The 22,639-nt window shown below is 37.7% G+C and overlaps 1 protein-coding gene across 4 annotated transcripts in view; it reads left to right on the forward strand.

Annotated features, from left to right (window-relative positions):
- The window catches only part of KCNN2 (potassium calcium-activated channel subfamily N member 2), a 70,274-nt gene that overhangs the window by 39,473 nt on the left and 8,162 nt on the right, over positions 1-22,639 (forward strand). For all 4 annotated transcript variants that reach the window (XM_048291423.1, XM_048291424.1, XM_048291425.1 and 1 more), the window contains 2 exons: positions 6,559-6,700; positions 20,165-20,275. In XM_048291423.1, the coding sequence (XP_048147380.1) occupies positions 6,559-6,700; positions 20,165-20,275 (253 nt within the window). The remainder of the gene's footprint in view (positions 1-6,558; positions 6,701-20,164; positions 20,276-22,639) is intronic.

A 22,639-nucleotide genomic window follows, 5' to 3' on the forward strand; every position in this document is an offset into this window, starting at 1 on the left:
TCAAATTAGAAGAATCAGTCATGGAACCTTTGTAACAGCTGCTACTGTTAGTCCCAGCTTTCACCTCTGAGAGACACAAAGGTGCTTCTACTTGCCATACTTTCTGTTCTGTTGGGTACATTTTATTAAAATGAGCCATGTTTAGGCATGGTGAACCTGATTGTATTTCAAAACTGTCAGATTATATGTTTAAAAAACATGTCTGTAGGCAAAGCTCATTCAGGTCTCTAGGAGTTAAGGGTTTGTTTTAGGACTTTTTGTGCAGCCTTCCAAGAGCTTTAGGAATATTCATTATTCTGCTGAGTCACAACAAGTCACAACTTCAGTTATGCCTCTGCAGGAACAAAATAGCTTGAAAGTGCTGAAAAGAACACAGTGGGAGTAAGAATACTTACTGTACTGCGGGATAAGTACCAAAACTGGGGCTTGAAGAGAGGTGGGTGTGTTTCTTAATTGAGGCGAGAAAAATTTCTCCTTAAACTCTCTGAAAACTTTGATAAGACACATTATTGTTTTCATATAGTCTAAGATCTTCTGAAGCAGTAGCTACCACTTTATTCTCAGGATTACTTTTTGATACGTTGATACTGAACTCTCCTGTCTTTACTTCTGATCTTTTTAGTGGATTGTTGTCTGTCACAAATTTAAAGCTTTCCCAATTTCCCAATGCTTACAGAATTTATTCAACAGATTCTCCTTAACACTCTTACACTATTATTGAAAGCACATTTAAAAAAAAAAAAAAGTCAGGTACTTCTAAGAAGCTTCAGCAACCTTTTTGCTTGTAGGTCAATGGCTTCTCTTGGAAAGATGGAAAATCCTCCCATCTACTCCAGCTGCAGAGAAGTATACTGATTTAGCACAGCATCAATCCTCTACAGCACCAGGCCTCCATCAGTGAGGGACAAATAAAAGCTTGACACCCTTATTATAAAAGACAACTAGTCCTTATTTCTGTACTGGTAGGGTATCTGTTGCTCAAGCATTGATGGGTGGGTATATGATAGCAGCTAGGGGTTTTAGTAATTTTCTGTCTTCACTCTTCTTAAGCCGTAATTTGTATCAAAAATAGTGATAAAATTTCTTAAAACATACTATCTCACCCTTCTCATTTTGTGTTGATTTCTCTCTCCTCTGTCCTGTTGTTTTCTTTTAGTTTATATTTTGCATCCATTTTAGCTAACATAATAACTTAGGCTAATTACATAGAATACTTCACTTTTCTTGGTTTTATTAGCTTTCTGTAAATAGCCTGAAAATGCACTTAGCAGAAAAATCATTAACATTTTTGGCCATGGTAGAAGCAATCCAGTCAGCTGACTCTAACCAATTATTTTTGATAGGGTTCACAACTGCTACTGTTGTGAGGCAGTCTGTTTGAAATGCAGGCATTTGGTGTGGTATTTGTACTTTCATTAAGCAGTTATTGTGACAAGAACATTTTTGCTGCTCTTCATAAATATTTGGGGGACATCAACAGATGTGTTAGAAAAAAGATAAGGATTGGCATACATTTTTCCAAGCTGCCTTTCTGATCCTAAGCCCATTAGGGCACGCAAAATTTCTTCCATTGACTTCATTATATTTGGAGTCAGCCCCGCTGTTCCATGTGCCATTATGGATTTCTTTTTTCCTTTCTTTTAAACAGGAGGAAGGGAGAAGGAATACAAAGACATGTCTGTTATCATCAGAGATAAAAAGCTGGCAGTACTAACCATCTAACTAAGACTAAAACGGCATTTAGTAACAGAATGGTCTGATACTGTGGGGGAGCTCTAGTAGCTGGTTAGATCAATCAGAGTCTCAACAGTCTTGACAAGTTTCTGATTTAATAGGATGAGCCTCTTTCCAGCTGTTAATAGTCTAAAAGATTTTAAGGTTTGACAGGAAAAAACTCAGCCTGAATTGCCATTGCCAGGAGTTTCTTCATGATTATGGTAAAAGCAGGCCATTTTCTTCCCTACAGAACGGGTCATCTTTTCAATCATTTTTAGTTCTTTCCTTGACTTGTTCAAGAAGGCAAAACCAAAGATAGCAAAGTTATCAGAGGCTGTTCATGGAGGCAAGAGAAACTGAATTGAAGCTGCTAACTGTGAATTAATGCACCAGTGGTCAAGCTTAATGTTATACTTGATTACTTCTTATTAATCTCTTTTTAAGATGAATGTCTTAGATGTCCACATGTGAATGTGTGATAATTATGTGCAGCTAAAAAGCAGATGTTCTACCAATGACATGAAACTTCATCACATACAAACAGGAAAGGGAAGCAGTACTGAAAATCTTCATACCAATAGTGAAAGCAGAAGAAAGGGACTGCTGTTTGATAAAGAATCTGAAATATTTCTTTGACAAACAAAGCCACTGAAGTATTGTTGCCTGAGGAATGTATTTATATTTTTCTGAGATGAGTTGTAAAACTCCCACTCAGTTTAGCTTGAGAAGGAATTGAGCCATGCTATTTTTTCACAAATATAATCATTCAGCTGTTTTTGGTTTAAATTAGAGTGGTTTCAAGAATTATATATGCTGAATGGTGAGAACTGGATGGTGGTGTTTCACAGGATGATGATTGCCTGGTGAATAGTCTGTTCCAGCTGCCTGCCTGCTGACATATTCCTTGTTAGAAAAGGAGCGTGATAAATAATTCTTACGCCTGTGTGACTTCAGCCAATGATTTTTGTACACTGCAGGAATACATAGCTTTTCTAAATGACCCTTTATCCTGCTGCCTTGTGAGGCTGAGAGTAATCAAGAAAGTCAAACTGTATACAGATGCAGTTTTAATACAGTTAAATACTAGTTCTTATCTTCAAATGACTCATTATCTTTCTAGTGCAAGTTTTTACTGACTAAGAATAGTGGGCTTTAAATATTTACATGACTGTATTTTTAGTGACTCTAATTTTAAAAATAAAAATATTTATAAAAATTAAAACCTCTATCAAAATAAAAATTAATGGCGACAAATCTTCTGTTTTGGAATTTGGTTGGTAATGACAAAATTCTGTTTTGTGTGAAACTTGTCACTGAAAGGAAATCTTTGTTTCCTTTTCTTTATTTTCTGAGCTTTCAGGTTTCCTAGTGGTTCATGGTAAAGTGTTTTCCTGTCAGATTTCAGAAGTCTCAGCTATAGAGTGAATGGATAGTTTAGGAAAACTACAGTTGAATATTGGAATGTGTTACATCCGAGCTGTCTTTCACAGTCCAGCTGGGATGAGGAGATGTTTGCAGTGGCTTATGATGACTGACAGTGAGTGAGACAGCTCTGCTCCAGTGCTGGTGTGGTTGGCTTTTCTCCTCCTTATAATGTCCATTGCAATTGGCTCTACTGGGGATAATCCCAATTGTGAAGTGAAAGATACAGTGCTAGGAATGGCTTTTATCAGGGCTTCTAGTGCCACACATTAGAGCTGCACTTACAGAAAAACATGGGAAAGTTTAACTTCTGCTGTGTCCATTTTGCCATTCCCTGCATAAATGGAAAGTTCAGTCTTTAATGCTGGGATAACTCTGAACGCAGGCCAAAAGGCAGTAGATTGATTCCTTCCACCCCCCACCCCCCCCCCCAAAAAAAAAACCCAAAGCAATTTAAGTGCCTCTAGTGTTAATTTTAAGCCATTAACATGACTGTATAAATAAGATGCTGCAATACTACTCTCTTAAGATACTGCTTTTCCTCCTTTGATGCAGATGTAATAATTTTCTACCTGATTGTGAACACAGGGTAGCAGAAGACTCCCCTGGCTTTGCTGGCTCAGGCTTGAATCCCAGTTGATAGTGGTGCCTAGTGACTTAGTATAGTACTTGGAAATCTATGCTGACACAACTGTAATCTTATGAAAATCCACAGAGTATAGACATGTACTAAAACTGCTAACCACAGAGATTCAAAAATCTTAAGTAAGGTTGCAAAAATATGAGACAAGATTAAACCACCTTCCTAAAAATGTGGCAAAGAAATGGTAGGATTATCATGAGTGTGATACCCTTTTATATTGTCTCAATTTTACTTATAGATTTTTAACTTGAGAAGTCAGCCCTTCAACTTTCCATGTACAGTTGCAAGAGAAAAAGTTTTTAGGTTTTTTGAAAGATTAAATTAGGTAAATTAAGCATGCTTTACTGTGCTTGAGCAGTTGCAGCAATAGGGAGGACATGAAATAGCCTTTGTTTTTTAGCCACGGTAAGTTCATTCATAAGTACTGGTGATGATTTTTAAATTAAGCATGCAACATTTGATTGCTGAACTATAATCTTAAAATCATAACTGGGTGAAATATTCAGAGTAGGAAATCCAGCAGGCCTGAGCTAACAAGATGGAAACATTTAAACAGGTCCTTGATTTGTGCTGACACATATTGATGCAGATGGCTTTAATGAAAAGTTCATCTAAGGAACCTTAATTGTCTCCGTGTCTCCAATGAAGCTTGAAAAACTTCTGATGAGCTTTTTAAAATTTAACTTTATGTCACCTTCTTTAAAGAATCTTTTTGTAGGTTGGCTTGTATGTTTTCTGACATAGGTGAAGGAGGATAAGTGGATAAAGACTCCCATTATCTCTTCCCCACATTGTTCAAGGCTTAAGAAAGAAGTTTTGGCATTCCCGATGGGTTAGTTATTTCTGCAACTTAGTGATTTGTATGAAGCATGGAAATGGCCAGGTTCAAAATCCAAAGAGAGGCATTAAAGAAATGTATTATAAATATTTATGTGAGCATTTATTAGTATTTAGCTGAGTTGCTAACATTAGAATGTATTGTGGCTTAGTGCCCCTCTGTGAAGCTCATCCAGACCCTATGGATCATATCTCTTACTTGATACTCTGTAGGGATTAGCATGATAGGTACGCAGGCTTTCTTCTTGCTTCCTGGATGGAACGACTGTGTTTGTCTTCTGTGTCCCTATATTTCACAGCTGTTACTTGCTATGTTTGTTAAGTGGAGACTAAAATCCATAATACGTAGTGCAGTCTAGAAAAAAAACAATGTCAGACTGTGTTTTGCTATGCAAAGCTTTGTGGTCATGAGTTAAATCAAGTCTGCTGTTTGGTTTTTTTTACTCTTTTTGCTGTTGTGGTTATCATTTTTTGTGCCCTTAGGACCTCCAAATATGGGCTTTTACTAAATTGTTCCAGGCTTTGTTCTAGGCAGAACAAAAAAACTTCAAAGGCATACATAAAGTTTGTGAGAGACAACACTGACACCAGGAGAGAGGAAAATACAGGTGAAGTGTGGAACAGACTTGATTAGAGTGATTGCTGTAGTTTCTGGCAGTCAAAGAGCTTTTATGTTGTTGTAATCATCGGAGCATAGGTGGGACTTTGAAGATAGCATTTTACAGACATTTATAGTGAATATCTTACAAGTGACAGAATAGGGAATTTCCTGAGAGTGCCTGCGTGCTTGCTCTGCATTCTTGCTCCGTCACGGAGACTGAGGTCCGGAAAGGAGGGAAACAGAAGCAGTTATTTCAGTTGTGGGAAGCCGGTTGTTTATGGATTTGTGAACAAATTCATATATGGCCCTCTGTGACCCCCTGTGAGAAACGGATTTAAGGACTGGCTAAAATAATACCCTTGGGTAATCTTACAGCATATAGTTAGCTTGAGGCTTCACAGAAGCTGCAGGGGTGATGGCAACCTTGAGTCTGCAGTGGCTGCTGCAATTAGTCTCTGTGGCAGAGCTGCTCTGTCCAGGGAGCAAAATTCCACCTACTTTAGGCTGTTAGGCATTTCTTTTCCCACCACAGAGTAAATAGTGACAACAGGTTTTTAGACCTAAAATATATCTTCACATTCTATTAGGTATATATGTCATGTGAGGACAATATTATTAATCTGAACTTGGGGGGTTTTTGAAGGGAAAAAATGAACATATTCCTCTAAAATACTGAAACTAAGTCAACAAATGGCACATCCTGAAATTTCACATAATAGCTGACTTAACACTAAAGGGAGTTTTTGCTAGATTTACGGTAAATATCTTTTGATGGTGAGAAATACAATGGCATTCTTTTTTATTCACCTTGAACTTGAAGAAGGAGAGGGAAGACCATAGGTTGTCTAAGTCAGCATTTACATGTTAGCTCAGGACTGGATTTCTGGTCATAGACTTGTGTTTAGGACAAGGAGATAAAGATGTACTCTGCTGTCTGGTTCTGCACACAACCTTTTCTGACTCTCATATTTGCCTCAGACCGCAGCAGACACCAGTAGACTGGTGTTGTATGCTACTGCAGAGTATTACCAGGATCTGTAGCCCCGGTGAAGAGATTCTACTAAAAACAAAGAGATTTCTGCTATTTTACTGATAATAACAAAATACTGAATTATAAACCATCACGAGTGTCTCTACTGGTGGGGCTATTTTTATACCTACTGATTCTTTACTGCTGATGTAATTGTATTTGAGTTCTGTTTAATTCCTTACAGCTGCTTTTAAAATGAGATTGTATGCAAAAATGGTTGTATGACCAGTTAATGCAATTTTTTTCTGAGAGCACAATAGTTTAACAAATGTTTTCATGATAAAGAAATTGTTTTCTTCTTATTTTCAGATACCATGACCAACAGGATGTTACTAGCAACTTCCTTGGAGCAATGTGGTTGATTTCAATAACTTTTCTATCCATTGGATATGGGGATATGGTACCAAATACATACTGTGGAAAAGGAGTCTGTTTACTTACTGGAATCATGGTGAGTGAATTTATTAATTGGATATGAGATTACGTTTGCTGTTATTTGTTTGCAATTAATCTCAAAACTTTTGGTAGTCATAAAGAAATATTTATCTGCTGGCTTGCAGAGTGTATGCTTAATCAGACCATCCCCATAGTCCTTCACTCATGGTAATGAAATGGAGTTTTTGGGTTTTTTAGGCAAAAATTTAGTAGCAGTGTAAGCAAATACAGAGAAACAAATTCCACCCCGACATAATTCATAGCTTCAGAAATCTCAGTAGAGTCTTTCATTAAATGTTAAGGTATCATACCATCTTAGTCATCTTTGAGCATGTGTAATTGGACCAGTACTAATAATGGATCTTCAGTTCTTACTTTTGTTTCTTAAAATTAAGTTATTCACAAAGAGACATGATGGTGGCTAAACTCTTGAAAGTATTTTGTTTGAGCATAGTTTTCTACTCTATTTCTTACAAGTCTAATAACCTATTATTTATAGCATTCCATTACTTTAATTGGAGTTATGTTGTGCAATTTGCGCAGTAAGAGCTTTTGCTCTTTTTTTTGCAGGAATTGTTAGGTCATGCATACTCAGTATATATTTATTAAGTGTATTTCATGTCTGGTTTTAATTTTTTTGTACTGCACCATTTGATCAAAGTTGGGTAGGGAGTAAGGCAATCAATTGTAATGCTGGGGAAATTTACACAGATCTACAGCAAATTAGATGTAGACAAGTTCTGGATTCTGCCACTCTTATTTCTATCAACTTCTGTGTAAATGCCCCTGTGAATGAGAAGGGCTGAATGATTGTCATATATGTACTGTATGTAACAACAAGATACATACTTGCTTCTGAATTTTTGCCACTGATTATAAGTCATGCAGTTCCAATATGTACCTGTGTTAAAACAGCTATATTGGGATTATGGCTGAAAGCAAATGCTATCAAATCATTGCCCTTTTTGAGTAGATATGTTGGTAAAATCTTAATTTATAATCAGTGTATATTTTATGTCTAGAGAGTAAAATGGACTTTTTTTTGTAATGTTTAAGGATTTTTTTACAAATGCTTAAAAAAAAAAAATTAAGAACACCTGATAGATTTCAGGTCTTTGACCTTTATTGATAAAGGCTTCCAATAAATTTTGCAAAAGGTGGCAAATGCATATCTCCTTAAATACAGAGTTTGGAGTGGAGTTGGAAGGTACAGGCTAAAAGCAGAGGAATGACTCAGAAGGCTTTTTTAGAAGCTGTTGGGTGAGCGCAAATCTGCCGTCTTCTGGGGTATTTGCCTTTGCTCCTCTTCTTGTGTTGGGTATTGATGCCAGAGAGAATGAAATGTGGTCATAAATTCACTAGGGAAAGAGATGGAGATCCGTGTTTATTGCCACCTTGCAGTGCAGGGATTGTAGAATGAGGACAGAATCCTGATATAGAGTCGCTTCCATTGCTTCCTTGAAAAACTCAAGCATGGATTTATACACATCATTTTCACACATTGGCATCTCTTTTTCACAACTGGTAGACTTGTAAAATGTGTGGATGATACCTTCATGTCTCTAATTGGGTTTTTTTAGTGATTATAAATTCTGCAGCTGCTTTGGAAGAACAAAGGCTCCAATCAGGATGTCGTGGTAATGAATTTGGGATAAACATCTCCAGAGACAGAAAGCATTTTTAACAAAAAAATGAGCCAGTTAGCTGCTGTGTTATGATAGATAAAACAATAGTGAAAGCCTCACCACTGCTCACATTTATGTCATCTTTGAGAAGAAAAATGGAACAATGGGGAAAAGTCAGATGCTGAAATTACTCTGGGTTTTGGGGGGGTTGCTTTTTGTTTTGTTTTGTTTTGTTTTTGTAAAGGATCTGCGCATTATGGAGTATGACACAGTGAATATAATAATGAACTCTCTTCTAGCCTAACCTGCAATACCAAAAAACTTACAGGTCTTGAATATCATTCTTTAAAACCAATTACTCTTCTGAAACTTGTACAGTAACTAATTAATGTTCGTTGTGGAAAATATAGATCCTAAAAGAGCAGACCTAGTGATTATTATTTCAGTAGGACCAATTGATGGTCTAATTGAAAGATACACAAGGGTAATGGTTGAATGGATGTAGTAAAATAAAAGTGTATATTTGATTTTGAGAGGTAAAGTGTAATTCCCTAGCATCTGAAGCAGCAAATACATTGCTGGATTGTGTGATCAATACCAAATACCACTGAGTATTTACTCAGGATGGAAGGGTGAATAAATAGAAGTACTTGTGAATACCAGAGTAGTTATACAGACCACTGAAGAGTTAAGATTGGCTTTGTGGAACTGGTGCCCATGGAAGCCTCCTTTGGTGTCTTGATCCCTATGAAGGAAGGGCCCGGGTGCCCTGTCTGTCCTGCCACTTCTGCCTTAGGAATTGCTTTCTGTGCAGTGGAAATGGGAGTGCTCAGGCTGAACTCTGCCTTGTAGTCCAGCCTGGGAAGTGGACTTCGTGCAGTGTGCTGGTGGCACCAAGCTGTGTTGGCTATTGAAGTTGTAACTACTGCTGTCTGGAGTCACTGGTATCAAGTGACATCTTTTAAATTCTACAAATGCACACTGCTGGAAAATAGGAAAATGTTTACACATATTCAAATTATAACAAAAAGAAAAATGCCTTGAGAATTCTTGAGAGTAAGATAGCAAAGAAGTCTCTTTAATGTATTAGAGAAATTGGGGGAAAAAACCCTCAAAAAACCCTGTGAACAAAGAAGGCAAGCGGTGAAAAAATATGAACAATTTACAGTTTGATCTTGCAAAGCACTTAAATATATGAAACTTTTCTGAAAATACTGACACAGAGTGATACAAAGATGGGTCAATGCAGAGATGTTTTAGAGACAAGCAATTGAAACTGAACTGGATGCCTCAACTCAATTACCAGTGTTCTTCCAATGAGACTTCACTAGGCAGCAGTAGTAGACTGTGGGCCAGGTGGACTATAAATCGATGGCAAATGTATCCTCTGCCCTCTGTATACATTAGGCAGGTCTACAAGAGTGTGATGGATGGATAAAAATACGGCTGGTGTCACTGTTCTCAGAACAGGATAGAGAGGAATAGATGAAATGCAATTGTCCTGTCACAGGATGCAGTTGGTTGGGTATAGCTTGATGAAGTTTGCTTTAAATGAAATATATGTTGTTTCAAAGTATTTGTTTGTTAATGTGGAAATTACAGTTTAGTTGCTTCTGTTGTTGAAATGAACTTCAAAGAGATTGTTAGGCCTATGAAAGAAAAAAATAAATAAGTTTCTTAAATTTGTACAATAGATGTGGGAAAGATTAGCATTTTTTCTTGCAAAAATTTTAAGTGTCGTCTTTTAGCTACAGTATTTGAAGACCACTCAATGTAGATGAATTCTTATTAGAGTAGTTACAATGCAGTCATTGCTTACAATCTGGCTTTAGGGACGATAGTTTTTATTAGTTCCAAATTGTGAATCAAAAATTAATAAGATCTCATTTTAAATCTTCTCATGCTGAAGGTTTTAATGTCCTTTGAAAGTATGCATTTAGTTCTAAACAATCACAGTTTCTTTCCTATGAATCATTAAAAAAGTGATGAGGATGAGGTGTTTCTGCTGTGAGAATACAGGACTCTTCATCTAAGGCTAAAGTTTGATGTTTGATGTTGTGCAAATGGTAATTATAGACAGCCGGGTCTTACCAATAAATACAGAAAACTATCTAAAAGAGGAACATAGCACTTGGAGTAGCAATTTCTACTGCTACTGTCTTATAACTGTCTTATTTTTTCTTGGTAGCAAAATCTTTGAAATTTAGTTGTTGCTAGACCATAAGAAAAAGAGGGAGAAAACAAATAGATCCTAACTGCAGAGTTAACATTGTCTGCGTGTCTTCTGGGATGAGTCCTGAAAAAGAGAAAAATAACATAAACATCAGATTTGAGCAATCAAATATGAAAATTATTTTATATAACTTCATGGATAATGTACAAAAAAGGTTGTAAATTACTGTGCAGAATAATGTCTAAAACATTGTGTGATTTTCTGAAAACTTTTATTCACATTGTTTAATTGTGTAGTGTGTTGGAGAAACATAATGGTTTATGAAACACAGAAGTGTATTTTGAGTTACACTCTAAAAGCTGAAAAGGTATGATCAGTTCTAGTTAGAGCACTAACTGCTGTGCTATCTGTGGATAAGAGGATATTTCAAAAATCTAGAACACTGCTCAGTTTTTACTTCCGTGAGAGTGCAGAAAATATGAAAAGCTTTTCATATGAATTGATAGCATCTTGGGTCCATGTCTCAGATATATGCTAGAGTTTAATTCAGTTGGTTCTTATAATTCAGTAATTAATACAAGTGACATCAGGATTTAGAAGAGATCGTTTGTTCCTTCTAGCATAGTACAACCTAAGCAGACAATGTATTGAGCAGAAATTTTATATGGAGAAGACAGTTAATGATGCCTGAATTCTTAGGGATACAGCTATTAAAAGTTGGGCTGCTGAGAAACTTGTCATCTCCTCTATTGTTGTTGCAGCACAAAAAATTGCAAAAATAGAAACTTTTGTAGGAAAAAAACATAGTTTGGGATTATTTTATGACTATGGCTTGTTGGAAACTTTTAACTGAAGCAAAGAAAAATAAATTATCAAAATCAAGTTGAGAAGCTTCAAAACATGATCCCTGAAGTAGTGGTTGAGAGGGCAGTAATCTGAAAAGTGAGACAATGGCAGAGGCTCTACTCCATTTGAGTAAACAACATCTCTTGAAGGGTTTCACCATCTTTCAAAATTAGAAAAATTAAGGGAAAAAAAGATTCTGCAGAAGGTCTTTAGTTTGTACCAGTCGACCAGAGACGTTCTTGAAGTTTCAGAGGGCACAGGAACTGTTTCTCACTTAGATCTAGTTATGGATGCCTTTCAGCAAATTCAAAGGCAGTTAGTTCCTGGCTGGAATGAGCAGCAGTTGTCTCATGCTGTCTTTGTTTATGTAGGTATCACTGGAGATGATGACTGTTGCGACAAAATTTCTTTGTTCTGAGAAAATGTAATTTCATCTGCAATAACTTCAAATTTAGTGCAGCAGTTTTCGTATACTTTTACACATATTGTCATGAAACTTTTGTATTTACAACACAGGTGATGAACAAGAGCAACACTGGTAGCTTTCACCCTGAATTATTAAAGTGATATTTCCCATCAGTCTTGTAGCCTGTTAAGCCTGCTCATTTAATGAAATTGGACTTCAACCCTTGGTCAGCATAAAGCTTTTTATGCTTATTGGGATAAACAGTCCAGGGGTGTTTTAGCTGTTATGACCACTGAAGGTTTACCAGAGCCCCAGTCACCAGGGCATGTTCAATTGTTGGGCTTCTCTGAGTTAACATTACAATCATTTATACATTCCCCTGTAGAAGAGATATTGTCTTCATGGTGTAAATCATTATGTCCCGTGCTGTCCCAGATGTCTCTCCTAGTACCCAGCTTTCAGTACTCAAAAAGTTTACTTCACCCTCACCTATGACTACCCATTATTATATGTGGCAGTATTTAATCAATTTCACATTTACACATAACATTTAATGGTCTTCATAATTTTTATTTTTGCAACATTGCTAAAAACCTTATGGTCTAATTAGAATTAAACAAATCTGCTTGTCTACTCTTGTATGGATCAGAAGTTTAAATGTTGCAGTAAAGTTCTAGATGTGGTACAGACAAACTCCAATGAAGAGTAGTAGACAGGCAAATACTGAATACATGAAAGTATAAATAATGCAAAGATATTTTGGATCACCCTTTTGGCTGAGATGGCATAGTTGTTGTCCTATTACTCATCTTATTTTGTTTCAGTCTTGCAAGGTTACACATCTCTCCCAGTAAACAGTGACAAATGCAAACTCACATTTATACAGCACCATTTCCCTAGCCTCTGTCTGTCTTGTTTTGGAGAGGTGTTTTGTTTTTTTTTTTACTTCAAGCAACATTTTTTTTTAAATTTTTTTCCCTTCCCTGGTGGTCCTGGTATGTCCACCTCTGAGAGAGCCAAATGAACAAAATACCTGTTTAAATTCTTACAGGATTTTCATTTTATGCAGAGCAGCAGGAGGAATATTGTGCCTTTTCTGGTGCAGAGCTAAATTTCCCACCAGAACCATATGTCTGCAAAGCGCACCTCCTCTCTCCCTCAGTGGATCCCAAGGGAAGTGAGCAAGAAATGTGGCAACTTCCTTCTTTCAGCTACAGGCAAGTATAGCAGGACATTTTTGTGACACCTACACCACTAAAGATTGCACTTCACTTCCAGTCCAGTAAACCAGAGATGCCAGGAGACTTTCAGCTGAGGCATTGATGCAGTGTTGCTTCCCTTCTCACTGATAGCACTGTCCAGGCATGTATATAACCTTCAGGTGGTTGCAGGAGTGACTCAATTCACTGTTGTCTTGTAAAGGTGTTTTGAAACCTTACCAAAAAAAGAACCAAGTGACAATGCCAGAGGCATGTACTTAGAAGACAACAGGGTTTCTCTACTGACTAAATGCTGCTTTCAATGCTAACTGAAAATGCAGCCATTGCTAAGGCTTTATTTGCCTTAGATAAACTCTGATTGAAGAATTGAATACACCTCTCTGGCTATCAGTAAAACTGAACCTTGATGAGAATGTTAGATGTGAGTACCTGCTAGACTTTACTTGAAGTCTGAACCCTGCAGTTTTGCAATCACTCTATTGCAGCAGTGTGAACCCTCAGTCTCAGCACTTGTGAGTGGTAGTAAAGGCATGGTCTTGATCTGGATTCCATAAGCACATTTTCATTCTGTGCTTTGGGATATGCCAGCTTTTTCACTCCAGCTGCTATGGCTGTGTCAGCTGTGGTTTACCATAATGTGAAATTCTCTGTAGTAACTTTCAGTTAGTCAGCTTTGATATGGTGGTTGTGCTGACATCAGCAGAAAGCTCAGGGTGGGTTGCATGAGTGAGGAGGACAGAGGATTGTGATTGGACTGCAAAAGGCATCTCAGCTGGTATGTAGTAAGTATATTGATGAATAACTTTGACAAGGAGGAAAAGGCAAAGTCAGGTCTAGTATGATGTGCACACTGTAGCTGGATAATGCAGACCTACAACCTTTATTCTTACTTGTATTCCTGTAGCACTTCAGGACTCTTAACACCTGATCCTGTTGATACCAGTACTGTATAAAGAGAATAGAAATAAATAGTCCAAATTACTGAACAGTTTACCATTCCCGTAGAGCAAACAGAATGGAAGAATTATGTAGGATCAGAACAAATGGTCTTGGCGTACCAGAATCTGACGTACCTTCACTAGTTTTGCTAGGCTTTGTAGTAAGTAAAATCCTAAACAAAAAAGGAGAAGCTTTTAAAAGAAAACTGTATTTTAGATTTATATGTGTTTCTAGAGAGCTTTTACTAAGTAAATAGGTGATGCAAAGAATCTTGTCTGAAAGAGCTAAAATCCATGAGGAGTCATAAAATAATTGCAACTGAGGGCAAATGTTCTGTATACGATGCCATGGTGAAGGGACTACATCAACACAGAGCAAAATAAAATCATAAGAATGACAGGCAAAGAAAATAACCATTGCAGCAATCTCTGATGTGTCTAAGACATAGTTGGCTTTGTTGAACCAGTTGAAAGGAGGCTTGCAATAATTCAGGACTAAGTGCCAAGAGGAGACACTGTGCAGAAGATAGGAAAAGTTGCGATTTATGATGCCTGAGGGTAAAGTGAAAGATAACACCAAGTAATAATCATGCTTTTTTCTGAAAGTCATGTTTAAGCATTTTGTTCAGTTGCTAAGCTTAAAGTATAACTTAAAATACAATTAATTTCACCTTTCTTCTCTTTCCCTTTTCAAATAGCATGGGCTTGACATCAGTGCCTGATGACATTATTTGTTCCCCCCTCAATTTAGTCCAGCCTTCCATTCATTTTTTTAAGGAGTATCAGTCATCATTTAGGCTTATGTAACTGAGAAAATTATTATCCTGCTAGTGTTTAACAAGTGCCTAAGTATATATGAGTAAAATGCTGTCGCGGGTTCGGTTTGTAACCGGGCGGAAACACCAATTTAGTGTAGTGGTTTGGTCCAAAATACTCATTACTGTTTATCTGCTGTGAGATAAGAATTAGGAGAAATGCAAAGCAGGCACAAAACTTGAAAGAATATAAAGCAGTTTATTAACAGACCTAAAAGAGGGAAAAAAAGAAAAAAAAAAATTATACCACCTTCAGAACTCTCCTCCTCCCCCCACCTTCCTCCCTTCTCCCACTGACAATGTAAAAAGACAACCCTTGAGATGTTCAGTCTGTTTACCACTGCCATAATAACCTTGTTCAGTCCATTTAGAAAGAGAAGTCTCTTCTTGCTCATGCTATGAAAACATTATCACAACGAGACAGCCGCCCACTTCCAAATATTGTTCAGTCCATTTAGGAAGAGGAGTCTCTCTGCTTGCATGTGAGTCCCTTCCCTCGACTTGCAGCTTTTCCCACAACTGCTTTCAAGGGTCCACTCTTGAAGTTTTTTGGGGTACAATTTTAAGGTTGAGCCGTTCAGAAACAAGAACAGAGGCCCTTCTCCTTCCCTGAGGGCAAAGGGTCTTCATCATCTTCATCGTTAGGACTATCTCTGGGAGCATCTCTAGGGACTGAGGTTTTCTCCTTTCCCATTTGGAGCCAAAGTCCTCATCTGGTTCATCTCTAGGGACTGAGGTTTTCTCCTTTCCCGTTTGGAGCAAAAGTCCTCATCAGGTTCATCTCTAGGGACTGAGGTTTTCTCCTTTCCCGTTTGGAGCAAAAGTCCTCATCTGGTCCATCTCTCCCTGTCCAAACTTCTCATGAAATTACAGCTGCGTCAGCATCTGCCTATCTCAGTGCAGGTGCTTTTGCTTACGAGTTGAACACTCCACCCCCCATATCTTCATGAAATTACAACAGGATACTCTGATATATCATAGCTTCACAACAGAATTTCAGCTTTAAGCATCTCCTCTCTCTCTTCCCTAGGGTTTTCAGCTCTTCACAGCAATAAAAGGGTTAATCTCACCTCGGCCTTGCAGCTTTGCAGCTGGAATGTTGAATTTTTCTTATCACAGTGGAGAGGGGGGAGAGCCGAGCCGCTCCGGCTGCCCACAGCAAGGCAGTGGGGGGGGTTCCACGGCTGGAACAGGTCCATCGGCTCCAGGATGGCCGTGGCCCGGCCCGGCCTGGCCCAAGCAGGGCCCGCAGCCACCTGTCCCAGCACCGGAAACGAGAGAGAGCTTGGAGGGGGAGTTTGCCTATTCTTAAATGTGGATCACAGAGGCGGTCACAACTTTAAGTGGCTTAGAGAATTGTCCATATTCAAACTGGCCAGCTGATAGGTTCTATCAGTTCCCAGAGGAAACTGTAAGCACCCCTTAGCAAGGACATCCCTTCCGGGACTATGCTTGCTAACCTATGACAAATGCCAATATAGACTTCTACTTACATTTCTATCACAGAAACTCATTTTGGATTCTAGGCATCAAAGAAGGTACTGGAGAATGGCTTTCACAGACTGTTGCTTGCCTGCATGAGCATTTGAACTTTAGGCATCATTCTTTGTCCTTAACAGGAACACCACATTTAGAATTAAAGATACAAAGAATGTCCTCAAGTTGTTTGCAGTCAAATCAAAGTGTTTTCATAAGGGACAACAGCTAGACAGATTGACAATCAAGACGAGTTCTATCCAATGTAAAGGGTTGTGAACCTTATGCTAAAGGTTGTACTGCTCACAAATGCAAATTCTACATCACCATCAGAGATCTCATGCCACTGTGGAGGCCAGAGTTTGTTGATTTGCTCAGTTGAAGACTGAGGATATGTTTATTTCCAGACTTCTTGCTTTTACTGTAGACTAATATGCTACACTTCATATCAAGCAAGAAATACTGTGCATTCCGGATGAAATTCATGTGCTTCAACTTCCAATCCTTTCAAACAGGAAATAGGCATTGCTCAGCTCATCAGCAGAGTCCTGACCTTGTTGTTTTAGATCACAGTTCTTAAATCTTCTCATGCTTTAGTAGATAATTTCATTCAGCTAGTACATGCTCTCTGAAAAATAGAAACATTCAGGTACATCAGCTTTTAAAACTGGTGGTTGCCGGCAAATGCTTGATCATAGAATACTTGAACACCATCAAATTAATGGATGGTTAATTCTGTTATTGCCTGTTTCCATTAAGTGGAGCAAATGAACGATGTAGTCAAACCTTAACTTTGGCTTGATCAATTTGCTTACACTGTCTGCATGTGTTGTAATAATTTCTGTCCTAAGTGCCCTTAAAGTCAGGCTGCTTACCAAGCCAAAATACACTGCAATAACTCTGTAATGCAGGAGATGGTCAGGCAGCTGACTAAGGAGTGTGAATTCCAAATAGAATTGATTAGTGCTTTGATACTTGAAAATATATACATTCCTGCCTTTTTCATTTTCTTCATCTTATATATAATTCTCCTGAACAAGAGCTTGAAGCAATGATTTACTTAATTATTTACTTTAAAACAGGATAAAAACAATGATGTTGAAAGTTATAAAATGCAGTAATCAAATATAAGACGTTGTAGAATTTTATTCTCTAGAAAACCCCTCCTGCAGTTGAAATAATTATTAGTGCTTTTACTTAGATTGAGTAATTTTAATATATAAATAGCTGCTGCATTGCATAGTATTGATATAACAAATAAACAGCATATAAGCTGACCTACTGATTTTCCTATCAATCAGCATATTCAAAAACTGTGGCAAGTATCATACATACAATGCTACCATTTTTTAAAGTAACTGTATTGCCTCTATTTAATTTCTACAATTTTGAGTCATTCTCACTTTATTAGTATTTTTAAGGATGTTGAGCTTTTTAGGGGAGTCATGTAATACTGCAGATCACTGTAACATAAAGTATTAATTAGCATCATGTAGTTTAAGTGGCATTTTAGTCATTGTTGTAAGCTGTTATGAGTGATTTTTTTTCTTCAAAGTACTGTGAAGTGTAAACAGGAAGGTAGTATAATACTTCCTACTTCTGGAGAAATACTAAAAGAGTGTATGTTCATCATAGAGGTGGTTGTCACAGCTTGCCAGTGACAGCATTGTGATGCTGCAGGCAGTATATTTTATGTGAGACTTAAAACTGCTGGTTTTAACAGCACTTGGCCCTTACAGCTGCTGTGCCACTTTGAAAAAGCATGAGACTTAATCACAAAGGCTGGAATGATTTTGCCTCAAACCAAACTCTTTTGCCTGCCACCATTCCTCTAGTATTTTTGAGGGGAACTGGGAAAGAATGGTCTAGTATTTCTCTCCCCCAGTAAATTGGCTTAAACAGGTGTTTTGTGCCAGTGGCGTCTGTATTAAAAAGCTCATTTCCATTCTAGCTTTCTTGCTGTTAGCAAGCAGAACTCCAGTTATGTCATTATATCAAGATCTGGCCCCTGGTTTTCCTGACATACTGAACCAAAAGATGTCTGCTTTTATCTTCATTTCCTTGGTATTATATGGGATAATTTATTAATTTATTTGCCTACAGAGAAGTCTTCTGCATATTAGCATCTCCCTTGACAGGAAGAAGACTTAAAGAGTGCTGTCTGTTTTCTGGGGAGGTAGGACATGTTAGCGCGTCTCCTGTCTAGTCCTCTTCTCAGAAGGCTCAGTGGACTCCTGGAGTATTTAGTCTTAAGCTGCATGGCTTAAGACAGTATGGCCTGTCTTCTTCCTTTTTAACTGTTAATGGGGTCTGGAGAAGCAAGGGAATTTTTAGCACCATTTTGACTCATGGTGAGAGCAAAACTTCAAGTAATTTCCCATGAACTTCCATCATCACAGGACTGGAGAAAAGAGATAGAGAACAGCAAAAGCTTAGTATTGAGGACAGGAGAGAAGCAGGAAATGCAGCAAAGTTATGAGCAACTCATTTGAAGGAATTCTGAGAGCTGTTGAGGATGGAAGATGAGAACTAATTGTAGAAAATTAGGTGCTTGAAAGGAATTGGATGGATTTCTTGGAGCAATCTACCAGGGAAATGAAGAAACAAAGGCTTTCACAAAATTCATTGTGTGCCTCAGTAAGTACACAGAGAGAAAAAATTCAGGTTTTTAAGGACATTGTGTGAAAAGGGGTTTCCAATGAGTTAATTTATTTTGCAGTCTCTATGTGTTTGTTAATGGATTTTGTATTTCGAAAGCTAAATTCTGAGATTTCTTCTGGATTTTCTGGAGTTGGTAAGGCCGTTATAGATGTGGGGGTTAGAGAGAGAATAAATTTATGAGAGAAATACAGAATGAGTAGGAGAAAGCTCTGTGAATGAAAATGTGTTAAGCTTCAATGGACAATGAGAGATTGCTTTATATTGGAGAGTAACTGACACAAGTGCAATAAGAACTAGATTGAAATGATGTTAAACAGATTAGAATTAGATTGGAATTGCAAGTTAAACACACCCTCATGTATGTAATGAGATAGCTATACTTTTTTTAAAAAGAACCTGTAAAAATTTGTTTATAAAAACAAAATACTAAGGCAGCAGAATTTATAAATAATGTAAAGTAAATGATACCTCTAGATGTGTATAATTGACAGTGCTTCTTATTACTTGGCTCATTTTAGCCTCCTTTCCGTTTCACCTGGCCCATACAATAGTGTTTAAATTTGTGATGCTGATAAAGGCACTGTCATTTGAAAGAGACAGGAACCTTCTGGCATTAGCCTGTTGTGGACATGTGTGTCCATGTATATACATGCATGTGCAGACATATACACAGCACAAATTAGAAAATTGGTATTTTCTCCCAAGGTTTGAAGACATGGTCCTGTGTGTGTGTTCTATTTTATATGGTAATAAGATAAGCAGAAATAATATAGGAAAACATCACTGAAGGACTCAAAACAACAGGAAAATATACTAAAGTGAGTAAATACTAATTTTGCTATTATTTTTAGGCCCTACAGAAAATCCTAAGAAACTTTTCTTTTGTGTGTGTGTGTTGCCAAATACTAATCTAATCTTATTTTCTCTTTAGCAGTTGCTATAACCTTGAGAAAATTTTTAAGAACAGGGTGCTCTGTTACTAACATTCTGGGTTTAAAAAGTTGTTTTTATCACCCCCTTTATTTATGCATTAGAAATGGGACATGTTCAAATTTTTAACGCCTGCAGGAAAGAAAAGGAAAAGCAGAACTTTGAAATAATGCTGCTCACTAATTATTTTGGTACCTTGACAGTTTACCAACCTGTAAATATTGACTTTTCATATTACTCTGAAATTAAATAGCTGTAGCATGTTGACTGTATTTACCTGAGATGAATCACCTGATGCCTGCCATACTTCTACAGGAAAGGAGAAACTTCCTCTAAAAACTCTGCAAAATGCAGTAGTAACATCTTGGGGGTTTGTTTTATTGTTTTCAGGGTGCTGGGTGCACTGCACTGGTGGTAGCTGTGGTGGCAAGGAAGTTAGAACTTACCAAAGCTGAAAAACATGTGCATAATTTCATGATGGACACCCAGCTAACTAAAAGAGTAAGTCACACTTTATATTCACAACTGAAAAGGAATACTGTGTATTTATTTCTGCATTTCTTTTTAAGTAGTGTCCTGCTCGGTACCCCTGCTGAACATTATCATGGGTGTGATTTTGAAAGATTAGAGATTGAATGCCTTAAGTTCATCTCTAAATTGAGGGCAACTGCAAGGTGTCAAAAAATTTTGAGGATTTCAATATTGTATAGAGGGTTCTTGTAACTGGAAGGTAGTTGGTGTTAATTAGTTAATAGTCTAGTTTCACAGCACTTACCTGCTGTGAAACTAGACTACTGTATTAAACCAAAAGCTATGTGGCATATGAAAATACAAATTTTTTAGCTAAAATAGGTGAAATAACAGTTAAAAACAAGAATTTCAAGCTATGAGAGATCTTCTTAAGAAAACAACGTTTCAGGGTTTGTGAGTGAGGCAGTCTTTCCAATTGCTTTTTGTACACAACGCATGGTTTATTTTTAGCAGCACACAGTGCTGAAGGGTTCTGAAAGATGTTTGTTTATATTATTTTTAGAAGAGATTGTTATTGAAAAAATAGAAATCATTGGTATTCAAAGAAATATTTTAAATGAAAGAAAATGCAGCAAACAAAGAAGTAGAAATGAATGCTGAAATGTAGCAGGTCAGTGTTGAGGGAACAAGTGAGCAGTAGCTGTACAGTCCACTCAACTTGTTTAGTCTTCATTATTGAGAAGAGCCAATGTGGGGACAAAGGTCCTTTTAATCACAACAGGAGTTCAGCAGAGTTTCTCCTTACCAATGTGTTCAGAGGGATGTCAATGCCTAAGATGGAGACAGTAGGTCTGCTCCCGGCAAGGAGGAGGGTGACTGCCCTGGTACAGCTCCATGCAGCGTTGCAGCGCTGCACTGCCAGGGAGCTCTGCAGCAGAGAGCCCTGTCCTATCCCGACATGCTGTGTTTCTCAAAACACTGCTCTGTCTGTGCTGGCTCTCTCATTTCTGTGCTGCTCACCACTAACAGCCTGTATCTCCTCTAAGCAGTCACAGTGGGGAAAGACTAAGGATGCGTGGGAAGACAGTTCTTATATAGGTATAAAGGGTCTCTGACACAAAGTGGCTTTCTGAGCTTGTTGGTTAACACTCCTATTGCAGTCAGTTACGGTCTTGTTGATACTAGACCACAGAAAACAATTTGTCCCTTCCTAACACAGTTACTTTTCTAGGGTTATCTGAGAGCTGAGCCCAAAATGTCTTGCAGAGATTGGCCAGATTTTGAGTCTGGTGTTTATTTATTTATGCCTTCTGAAGTTTATTTTGTTCACCTTCATATAAATCTCAGTGTTAGTCTAATACTTTATCCAAGTGGTACTTTCATACCTTCAAGCTCATGAAACTCACAGCACATGAAAAGCAAACCAAGCAAAGAAATCCAAGATGCACAGCACGTCACAAATCATGCAGGTGATGGGGAGCTTTCCTCACGGCCTGGAGACAGCGATACCTTGTGGAAGTGCAAGGGCTGCTTAGGGATTGTGAGGAGGTCTCTAAACCTCCTCACTATGTGGTTGTGCTTTCACTGAAGACAGGACAAGGTTCTCCAACACTTACAGGTGCCAGGTTGGGGGTGACCTGTTGCTGGGCAGAGCTATTGCATGACATTCCTGCAATGTCTTAGCCCTTGACTTAGCTCTAACACTGCAGTTACTGGCATGACATAAAGCTGGAGGGACGGAAAATAAAGGTGAATAGTCAGGCCAGTTTTTATTTGTAAGTAACCTAGTCATTCCATCATTAATCAACATTGCATTCAAATTATTTGTATGTTTTTAAGCACTCTTGAAACTTCTGTATGACCTAAAAAGAGAACTCTAGGTACTCTTACCTTCAATATTTTATGGAAAGCCTCATTGAAAAAAAAGGCAAAGCACTTTTTAAATAGAACTCTGCCCATGTTAATTGACAACATATTTTTTCATCTTCTTGGAGAATGTTAAAAAAGAAGCAAATATAAAAACTAACCACCCCCCCAAAAAAAAGGAAAGGGAAAAAGTGTTCAAATGGCTCTGGAAGCTTAAAAGACTGTTAAATTGGTAAGAGAATTAAGAGGTTCTAACCATAGAAGAAGCGAGAAATGTCATCGTACTATTAAATACACTTAATTAACGTACAGATAATGCATGAGTATTTCCTCGCTGTAATTTGTATTGCCATAAACAACAAACAGTTCCAACTCTTTGAAGAGGGAAAATTATTCCTGGATGCAAAAATATTTGATCCCAATTTCACATCTATATAAAAAGGAAATTGCTCAGCAGTCCCCTTAGTCCAGTTGTTGCTTTCTCCCCTCAGTGCTGCAGTTTCTTGAGGTACCCACTTCCTATAGTTA

This window comes from Corvus hawaiiensis, chromosome Z (genome assembly GCF_020740725.1).
Source record: "Corvus hawaiiensis isolate bCorHaw1 chromosome Z, bCorHaw1.pri.cur, whole genome shotgun sequence".
Lineage (NCBI taxonomy): Eukaryota > Metazoa > Chordata > Aves > Passeriformes > Corvidae > Corvus > Corvus hawaiiensis.